This window comes from Branchiostoma belcheri, unplaced genomic scaffold (assembly GCF_001625305.1).
Source record: "Branchiostoma belcheri isolate BF01 breed outbred unplaced genomic scaffold, Haploidv18h27 scaffold32, whole genome shotgun sequence".
NCBI classification, from domain to species: Eukaryota; Metazoa; Chordata; class Leptocardii; order Amphioxiformes; family Branchiostomatidae; genus Branchiostoma; species Branchiostoma belcheri.
Window position 1 is genome coordinate 875925 of NW_017803932.1, and position 11426 is coordinate 887350.

Genomic DNA, 11426 nt, shown 5'->3' on the forward strand with positions numbered 1-11426 from the left:
AACAGAGAATCAAGAATGTAAGGAACACAATCTTGTCTGATGTAGTAACTTGTCAAGGTTAACTAAGATGCAACGATGAAGGTTAGACATCCAGGTAATAAACTCGTTGAAAATGCCTTCCCTTGCTTATGCCACATTTGATGCCACCTTTCCCAAAAGCACAAGTACGGTTAGAAATAATGCATAGAACTGACTATGGCTGTTCCATCCACCAGGCCCCACCCCCTGCGGAGGAGAATGAAGAACAGGTGCAGGAGAAGATGAGGAGGGAGTACGAGACGTATCTGCAGCTGGAGAACGAGCTGCTAATTTCACTGGGGGTGAAACAAGAGGAGGATGAGCCTCTACCAGAGAAATGAGGCCACACCAATTTATTTTCTTGGTTAACGGATTTTTGTAGAAAAAAAAATGGAGCGGGCGGGCGAAAAAAAAATAAAAATAAAAATTTGATACTACCTGCCATACATGATGTAGTGTGAAATCCAGACTGCTTATTAAGTTACGAAAATACTGGGAAAGAAACAAAAGACAAGAGAGGATGTACCGTATTGTGTTTTATTTGCTATCCACACCATTTGGGTTAATTGATAATCTTTTCGTACACGAGCAAAATGCAGAAAACAAGTTTTAGCATGTTACTTCCAAGTTCCACCATCATCATATGTACCCTGATATGTACTCTAAAACATGACACGAATGTTAACTCTCACAAGCAATTTCATAGTCACAACAACTTTAAAGGGGACAAAATTTATTCAATTTTACATGTACTGTACCTAGATTCTGCTTTGATCCAAAGTTCCAGCTTTCTCAAACAATTTAAGTCCGCCATGAGGCTCCCGCCAGAACAAAACAAATGACTGAGCCAACATGGTTCCAGAACATCGCATCTGATTGGTCAGAAAGTAAAACAATCCACGATTGGCTACTTTACGTCATGTGACTATGTGTGCAGGAGCGCCTCTAGCGACATTGGTATCAACTGCAGCAATTTCATTGGGGTCTCCCTGTTCAGGGTATTACCGGCCTGTGGGGTCTAAACTATGACGTTTTTTATTTTTATTTTCATTCGGCAAAAAAAGCAAGCGGCGAATCCGTTAACCAAGGAAATAAATTGGTGTGGCCTTAAGTCTATATGAAAATAATTTTTGTTGCTAAACCTCTGCCCAGGCTATGCTTTACCAAACTTTTTTTTTCTAATTAGAAAAAAATGGGATCATTGTTTTTCTTATGTAGCACAATTTGTCACTATGTTAAAACAAATTTCGTGGAATCCTTGTTGATCCAGCTGTAAGTGAAGTAGCAGCTCGAGGCCTGCATCGAGAGGCCCAGTACGCCACGGCAGCCAAGGACCTGGCCTCCTCGGGACAGGAGCCTGTCATCAACCACGTGGCCTCACCGCCCAGGAACGTCAGCCAACAGGAAGACACCGTACCCAGGAACAGACTCACGTCAGTTAATCCGATAGCTGTCGTGTCCAGTGCGCCACAACAGGTCAGCTCGGCCAGTCAGAGCCACGCGTACTCACCAGCAGACGAGTGGGGAGAAACAACAGAAGTAGCGGGCACGTCAGTAGACGCTGTCCAGAAGAAACTGTTGTGGGCAACTGAAGAGTTAGGGAAGACTTCATCGATAGAGAATAGCATTCAACTCTGCATGTTGATAAAGGCTTGTGCAGAAGCATTGGTAGCATTGAAAAAAGTGTAGAAAAGTAAGAAGTACAGATGCACAGTCACTTTATAACAATGTAGTCTGTAAAGTGTAGTCTGTAAAGACCAATGTTGATTGTTACCTTGGTTTCTGACAATCACACAATTGTAAACCCTTACTTGTAGTACCACTTTCTGTTGCTAGGAGGTGCTGCTGTAAGTAGGTAATACATGTAAACCTCAAGCTTGTTTTGATACTAGTAAAAGATGTTGCATTTGTGCTATTCACATAATATAAACCATCCTTGTGTCATTGTGATCCTTGTGCTGTAGAGATTGAATTGCCTTATGTATTAATAGAAATCTAGCCTGCACTCAGCTATCCTTTAAATTGTGTTTGCAGTTTGCCTTACCATCCAAATGAAGAATACCTTTGTATAAAATCTATGTTCTCTGTCTGGATTAATGTAGTTTTCTTAGTTTGTAGAAAATAAAATCAGTATCTTTTTTTTTTCAAATACTAGTTTTTCATTTTTCAAGCATCAGACCTACTGAATTTGGGCCCTCCTAAATTTAAGATCAAGTGTTGCCCAGGTCCCTCCATGCACAAACACTCCTAAAACCCAGCATACAGCATTTCTTAGACCCAGAGCATATATACTTGATATTCCCTTTACGTTGCAAGCACTCTCCCTCAGAGTGATATCTACAAGGGACAGATCTAGCACCATGTTTGGGTTAGACCTATGCTAATTACATGTATACCAGGAGTCGGGCTTAACTGTATATTGAATTCCTGCCATGAGAGAGATGAAAACATTGGATTTAGTTACTTCAGCCACCTTTGTAGTTAGCAGGGGAACTACTGGTACATGTATGTTCATACAATAGTACTTGGGTATATGAAACCCAAGCCTTGCCCTAAACTGATGTCCAGCACATTTTTGTGCCACAGAAATTGGGACAAACAAGCCAGGAATAGATTCATGTTATGCAAGTGTCTGTCTGCTCTTGATACATTTGTACAGTGTATGTGACAGCTACATTTGTACACGTTTTATGAAATAGGTACTTGTGGCTGGTGTCTATGGGATTTGGGCAAGCTATAAAGAGACAATATTGGCAGTGTTACTGTTATAGCTGTTTATTTGAGTTTGAGCCATCTGAAAACTAGTCTGACCTGGCTTCATGGTTGGGGCTGCGGTCACGTAATATTCATTGTACAGTTTTTAAATACCGTAAGATTTTTAGCAACCCTGTGGTAGAGCCAACCATCAAAAAGGAATTACAACAACCTTTTTCATCACAAGACAGCTGCATCTTATTGGCAACACTGTCCCCTAAATGCCCTTAATTTGCTGTCATACACATTTAAAATGTACAAATGTGACCAGGCCCTTTAGTTTTGAATTTGAAAACCCTTTTTTCAGCTCAACGTCAACATGTACCAACATATAGCCACTCCAACCGTGCTTTGGAAGTACATGAATTTATTCTGAAAAACCGTACAGAAAGCACGTCCAAATAAATATGAGCTGACAAACATGTCACAGTAAATAAAAATGTAACTACTAGACAGGTATTTTTATAGTGTGACCATTTCTTACAAAGACTGACAAAGATGTTAAGTTAAAACCCATTAGTACATGCAGTGATAGTAGGTTTATATATCTTAATACAAGGTTAAATGTTAATGCTAAATTGCACCTTTTTGATGATTGTACGGACTTAACTGCAGAATACCACATGAAACTTTTATACCATCTGCATTAATAACAAGACATTTTCACATACATGTATAATAAATGCAGCATTCGGTTAAACAAGTGAATAACATCCAGCAATATGGACTAAAACAATGTCCAAAACATTCTATAAAAGGTTGCATTAACATCACCAGAGCCCTGCTTAGTGCAACCCTAGAGCACCATACTGTGAGTGAGGAAAAGTAAGTTGCATTTAGCACTCCTTTCTAATAATGTCAGTTTTCAAGTTTTCATTTTTGATAGTGACACAGCACTTTGAACTTTTGGCACATAGCACAAAGCATGAAAATTACAACATGTATTCATAATACAATATCATATGGCAATTTTTATTCTTTCATGTCAGTTTGCTATGTATGTCAAAATGATTTTGTCTCACCACTGTCATTTTCAAAAGTAACATTGGTGGTCCGAAGTTGCTGTCCACTATTCCTGTACTCATGTTCTAAACAATCACAGCAGTCACTGGAATCACATTTCACAGATATGAAATGTGTTTTCACGCATTGTATGACATCATTGTTTTTTGGCATGGATAGAAGCACCCATCCTTGGCATCCATCAGTGATTGGCTAACCCACTTGCTTTGTTATCCATCACATTATGGCAGATCCGAGGATACAAACTGTGTGGCAATATTGTTAGATATGTAGCTGACAAGTGGGACACTTCTGATCGTTTATACCCTACAAATACAATCTTTCTAACCTCTACCCTCTACCACTATGCTGTCTTCAGTATAAAACCTGATACAAAAAATACAAAATATGCACCATTCTTTAGAACATTTCTGCACACAGAATAATACATTGTACAAAGCATCTAATACACCGTGTACACCTGCAACATTGGGAACATTCTTGTTAATACAACACCTCAGAGTGGTTTGCATGATATAAAATCTACCATTTGTACAAGGCTACAAAAAGCCTTTTTCCACACTTCAGCCCCTTTGACTAGGCATCCTTCCATCTTGTATCTGGAAGACATAGTGGCGATGCTGTATCTAAGGCAGTATGTTTAAAAGATGGCAAATATAAAACTGTGCAACCATGTAAATGTTGGCAACTTCATGTACCTTCTAATCAATCAGACAACTACATACCGTCTACTGAACTATGCTTTAAATTAAAGACACTTCTGTATTACAGACTTAACTCATAACAGAACTTGTGACACAAATCCTTAACTAGACACACAGTTTAATGCTTGGGGCCTGCCCAGGCCTGGCTCGCAAGGGAACTTCAAGTTGCAACACTGCGCTCCCCCATATTTACAGTCATGACAAAATACAGGTACTCTAAGTGGAAGACTGAGGTACGTTGTCTTCTTCTACACAGTCACCGTCATTATAAGTCATTTTTATACATGTACATGTCTGGCACTGATAAACGATGAACAAGTACAGCAGTTTAACTACAAAACTTATTTTACACATCTCCAGCCTTGCTGTTTACTTACTACACGTGATTGGATCCATTCAGCTGACTGTATATGTCGCTCCATCTGATACCTAGCCCAGGAGAAACCACACTTCGCGATGACATAAAATCTCCCAAGAAATCATCCTCATCTTTCATGTCATTCTTGATGTTGTCCTTGATATGGTCAATGTCCGATTCAAAGACTTCAGTTTCGTCATCTTCTTCATCTTCCTCCTCCTCATCCTCCCTGCTGTCTTCGTGGATGGTGTGGTCGTACAGTCTGGAGTCCATGCTGAAGGATCCTCCCTCCGAGGCCGGCTCTCCGATGGACTGTTTCACCTCCTGGATGCCTTCGTACAGCGACCACAGTTTACACAACAGCGAAACATCCATCTGTCGAAGACCAATCTGAAAAAACAGAACAAAAAACGTTAAAATCTGCCTGAAAATGTGGGTTTTACAGCACTGAACCTCAGATGGTCCTAAGGCTAATGACAAGTAGGTGTTACAATAGGCAAAGTTAGGATACTGTATCCACAGTAAAGTAAACATTGAAAAGGTTAAAACTCCCCTCAGGTCATTCTAAATGTTTAACCAACTGCATAATAACAACACAGGCTCCCTTTAACACATTTAACCCCACGTTTGGATCAATAAAGAACCCCCCACTTCTGAACATGTCAACCTCAAGGGTGAAACTACACTGACAGAAAAGGCTGACAGCACACATGTTGTACTTTTCACTTTTTAACAAGTAGTCCTGGGGGAAAGGAATGTTGACAGAGTAAATTGACAACACACACATGCCAAGGACACACTGCTGGGTAATTGATTGCACAGAGCTCCTTGTGGACACTTCTTACAAGGTACAGCCTCTAAGATTAATTGTGGGGCCATGAGATTGAAGATGTGATGGGATTAGTTTGACATTGACGGCAGAAGTAAAGACAAAACAAACACGAAGAATTACAAGTCGTCCATGTAAATGCCAAACTCAGACCATACACAAGGCCGCACCCACCACTTCAAGGCAGGCACAACATCCTTTGTACAGGTAGAAGTAAGACTTTACCCAAACACAGAGATAAAAGCCAACCTGTTTAGGGAAAGGACATGGTTACTTCTAGTCTACCACTGCCTTTCATAAAGAAGTTGTACCAAGAAAAACAAACAAACACCCCCCAAGTTGAAGAACCGGTATTTAGTAACAACAACCTAGAGCTGGGGCACAATGGAGGATATCTGCCCACATGTACATAAAGGGGTATTTTTAGACGACATAGAAAACATTGATCATGAATTTTTTTTACTTCAGATTTTCAATTTGCTGACAAGAAATAGGCCTAGGGTTTTCCAACTAAAGCAAAATTGAAAATAAACATTACACTTATCAGGTCCCCTGTGGACTTTGCTATCACCACCCTTGAGAGTGCTAGGTTTTCAAGATGGTAATACAGTGTAGTAGTCATGCACTGTTTCAATCAACATTCACTTCATCAGGCTCCACCTTATCTCAGCACACTCAAAACAGTCTGAGAAACCTTTAACACAAAGGTTGATTGTGAAACAGCGACCCTAGGAAAACTAAAACTGTGGTTAAAGATCCCCTCACTGCAAACTACCTGTCTGGGACAGTGTCTGTGTGTGCACAAGGTAAAGAACCTGTGTAAACATTTACTGACTGGCTGGATGAGATTGTAAGCCCAAAGTAACAATCGTGGGAGAAGCCCCTCCCTTCCTCTTCTTGGTGATCTCCCTGATGACTATATACGCACCTGCTTCTCATCTTACAAGACCAATACATATCTTTGGAGGATGCTTTCTTCCTCCTTGCCACTAATTTCAAAGTGCAATTCATGCTGTAATTTTCAACATCCGCTGATCATGGTTGGCAGCAGTTACATGCATGAGGAAGCCGCCACAATGAGCATCTTTATAGAGCTTAAATCCAAAACCTTTCTATCATATATAAAGCTAGTTGGCAACACACCATTGCATGTGAAAGAAGGTAGGTATGTAGGCTCTGTAGTTGTCAACAGTTCTATCTCCCCTCACACCGGTAACCTATGCTGTTCTGTCTTATATTCAGTGTGGGAAATAGGCTGTATCCAAGGGCTGGTTTGTAACAAAAATAACAAGAAAAGGATATTCCCTTTGGTTAACACATCAGCACTATCAGTCCATCAACTTGTGAGAAACACGAGCCAATGCACTCAGCTAGCCCTGTTTATTTTAATGGGCTTGTGTTACACACGCTGAACTGGTACAAGTAGAAGTATACATTTTACTTTCGAAAAGACTGACATGGGAAAAGAAAAGAATTTTCAAGGATGACAAATGGATGGAACAAGATTTAACAACTTCCAAAAGAATGACATTTTTGTCTTTGAACCATGTCAAGTACATGCATGAGAGACAATCCAGTATGCACAACACATGTCTTTAAAGCTGAAGGTCAAAAACTTTCCATGTCCTTTTGGCCCCGGTTGGGGACACACCATTTCATCTGAAAAGATGTTTAGCTTCTGCATTTATCAACGTTTGATAAGGTGTATTTTGCCCAACCAATTCTCCATAACCATAAAACACAGTACCTGTATGTCACATACATGTATATATGATATATTAAGGGAAAAAACAGGAAGCTGTCAATGTCAGAACAAAATACGCTGTACCTGTACCACCTCTCCCTTGTCAGTGGCTTGTGTTCAGAGTGCAAGGACAGGGCCTTAAGAATTAAAGTGTCCATTTCACTTTAATGAGTTTAAACCCCAGCTGTTGTCTGGAATTTCAGACCTCCTAGTTTAGCTCTTGAAAATTACTTGTTTGCAGGTCTAGGCTAATCTTCACACAGATATATCTTTTCCTACGAGAAAAAAACAGACCACCAAAGAAAAAACATGGATCTGAAGTCCATTCTGAGATCAGGTCCAGACACCCTGAAACTTCATACAAATAATTTAATAAAATAAACCAACATCGAAATTCCTCTGTATGCCTGTATGCCTGTGTTGTGGCTTTTTTCTTGGTGCAATCTAAAAATACATATGTGTACCTGCAGCAGATTTTATCATAACAGTAATACCTAATATGCTATATACATGAACCTGAGAAACTGAAAAAGGTTCTGCAGGAATGATTAAAAAAAAAATACAGTTTTGAAAAAGAGATAGTGCTGGTAAGTTAGTGTAGCGGCAGTAAAGGCCACCCATTAGTGCCATTCCTTTCCGCCAAGAGTCACTCCTCAACATTGCCCACATTCTCTCACACTTTGGTGACATTTGTGGAATAGCTGCTAGTTTGTCCAAAGGGCATTACAGCCCTAGGATCGACAACCTCTCATAGCTATGTCATTTCACAGGTATGTGCCTGGGTAAATAATACTCCTCTTCACAAAAATCTGTGTCATCCGCATGGCTGCAGTCACATCTGTGGGGAGGAAACCATACTGACTGCATGTTTGTTATCCCAGTACCAATCAAAATTTTTCCACATACTTAGACATGCCATCATAGCTGTTTGAAGTACCATTCCTCACTTTATGGCAACCACTATCAGGAAGACATCAGTACACATTAAATGTACAAATGGCCTATTGTCACTACAGTGTAATATAATTTCCCATTATCAGGACCATATTGATATCCTAATTTGCACAAGGCATACTTCACCTTTAATAATTTAATGCAGTAATAATGCAAGACAGTACAGTTTGAGTTGTCTCAAGACTACAATGTAGGTTTCTAATTTCTTTTCAGCATATCATTATAAGAAGGGGAGTGGGGAGCACCTGTCCACAACTCCCCATGCATTATATGAATATCTTAATTACCCATAGCTGCCAATGGTCAAGCAGCGGGCTGTATTGTAATTGTATACCTACCTCACTTCTGAAATACATGTCCATTTTGTTTTTTTATTCATGCAAAATATATAAATGGCGCCTTATGCTCAGGCATGCAATACACACTGACAACTCTCCAGGAACTGACCTCTTTGCCCCACGTTTTATGTTACAGAGAAAGGCCAGGATATTCACCTTTCCTTCAGTGAACCCTGGGGTTAGAATGTCACCACAGATGTCACTGCCCTTTCCCATGAACAAAGGATGGATTATGTGCATGAAAATGTCTGAATAGAAACTTAAACACAAAATATTTTCCCAGGAAAGTGGGAAAAGACCTCACAGAGGAGTCACGAAAGAAACTTTGTTTCTTAAAACCTGACATGGAACTAACTTTTTTCATGATTTGTCAAGTGCCATCCCCTGTTAAGTCTCATAGCAAACCATTCTTTAGCATGACTTTAGTAGATATTTCCAAAAAGGACTAGGAGCCTTGTAATGAATTTTACAAGACATAGTCATTTTTTAAAATATTTAAAGAACAGTCCCTACGGGGTATTTATAGGCTCTATTTATAATGTATACAAACTAACAACACTTGACCCAAGGCCAATAAAGGAACAGCTGGAAATGAAATTTAGTTGGACCTTTCCTACCAGTGGTCACCTGAATACTTATGAAGAACTCTTTGATCTTTAACTTGAAAGAGACCTGTAGAAATCAAAAACCACTGGAGACAGCTGCTCAAACATTCAGCACAGGCTCAGACCAAACCTTGAGTCTCTATGTCATCTACAAATGTAATTTCGTTCCCTTCACAAAATCCACATGTCAAAAGGTCTCACTATACGATTGGCTGTCAGTAAATTATAAGTAGTCAGTCAAATAACAAATGTAGTTATTTCCAGATGTGTAAGTTTTCTCCGTCAAATTCTATAGAAAATATGTACAAGCCTCTCCCAAGATAATATCTCAATAAATCAAAATTTTGACTCCTTGAATGAAATTTGCATAACATTCCAAATTCAGATTCTGAATGTGGAGTATTACTGAATAGATAGATACTGGGCATGTGAATCAATCAAGTTTGTATGGACATGGTATACTAGATATAAAATGGTCATGTTTACAAATTTTTTAACCCACAACACAAAAGACATAAAAATGGGGGAGGGGGGCAACCTCAAGAGTTGGAAGGTCACTTGTGTGGTCTGCCCTTTTCACCCTCCCATGGCCAGGTGTAAGCCTGTACCCAGCTTGATTACTGACAGTACACTGCCTACACTAATGACAGATTCCTAAGCTCATAGGTAATGGGGCTGAACTATGATATTAAAGGGATCACCTGGTGACCACACCCTATATTGAATGCTACCTTTGTTAATGACAGCTCTGCATAACTAATATCATATCATTAAAGCTTGAGTCATAACAACAGAATGTTGTGGTTTTGCATTCGTGACACCAGGGTCTCTGTGTTGGTGTATTTTCTATCGTCACGTTTTATGCATCCAGCCACGTATATCTGGGCATGATACACTAGACGGATAACAACACGTATCATGGTGCATTGGTGATACCCTGTACCCATATGGTAGAATGCCATACATGTATGTGATTATTATCACTTCAACTGGAATAACAGAACTTGGAATCCAGCTGTGAAGGCCACTGGATTATGGCTCCCAGTTGGGCAGTACATTAAAAAAGAGACATTCTCAAAATTCCTTGGCTGAACTTGATGTCTATTTCAGTTGAAGACTGCTATAAAATGACAATCATGCAAAGACGATGACAATAAATGTAATGGAAGCAATATTGATAATGTACCACAAAATAGAACAGCACTGTCTCAATTTTTTAGACAAGAAAGGGTTAAACATTACAATACATTGTAAGTCAATTCTTCATCTCTGTCAATAATTTCTGAACAGCTGTTACTGTTAGCATCAACTTTGATCCAATCAATCTAGACTAGAAGCCACCACCACCAAGTTATTGTATTGTATCCCCCCCCCCCCCACCTCTCCACCTCTGGTGCGTCAGTAGGGTATGGATGAGAAGAACCAGAGATGTAATCAATGAAGACTGACAACCTTGCAGAGGGTCGGCTCAAGGCATGCTGTGCACTTAATTGCGTCCCTTGTGAGGACCTGGTTGAAAATTGTTTGGACCAGAAAACTGCACAGTCTGCACCTATAATGGAAAGTACAGCTCTTTTATAGTTCAAGCTTTGAAATAGTGCAGACATATCATCTTTCACTCCCCATTGCCAACCTGCAACACAAGGCTTTAAATCTCAAAATGGACAACTTTTGACAGGGGCACCTAAAAATAAACATATCGCTGCTGAGTTGGGCCTAAAAGCCAAGATGAACACGATGACCCAGATATACTTGGTTTGTGTTATTTGCAAGTGTGCTGAAGCCATAAGATTAATTTTACTTCAACATAATTTGATAGCACAGAGGTGCACATAGCAGCAACCCAGCCAGCGCAACCTTTTGACCAAGGAACCAAGGTCGTTTTGCAGGAAAAGCTCAAGCCTTAGGAAACATGTGACAGGCTTGTGAGGCCAAGAGCATGTACAGAATACTAAAACCAGGGGCTCCAAGACCCATGCTAGACTTGTCTGTGTATTGTTTCTGTAACACATACTGATGGTGTGAGGCTTAACCATCTGGACCATCTGTTACCAAGTCTGTATTACAAAGCTACAATGTACTACGTAGTACAGCATATA

General features: G+C 39.8%; 2 protein-coding genes across 2 annotated transcripts in view; one reads left to right on the forward strand and one right to left on the reverse strand.

Annotated features, from left to right (window-relative positions):
• Window positions 1–1284: 1284 nt before the first annotated feature.
• On the forward strand, window positions 1285–2167 carry LOC109474787 (the record flags this gene model as incomplete). The annotated part of the gene is made up of 1 exon (XM_019775148.1): window positions 1285–2167. A coding segment is annotated over one exon (423 nt), but the record flags the coding sequence as incomplete, so codon positions are not given.
• A 955-nt stretch (window positions 2168–3122) lies between these two features.
• The window catches only part of LOC109474938 (protein FAM89A-like), a 12564-nt gene continuing 4260 nt past the window's right edge, over window positions 3123–11426 (reverse strand). Inside the window, exon 2 of the mRNA XM_019775434.1 lies at window positions 3123–5247. Coding sequence (XP_019630993.1) covers window positions 4876–5247 — 372 coding nt within the window. The 3' untranslated portion in view covers window positions 3123–4875. The remainder of the gene's footprint in view (window positions 5248–11426) is intronic.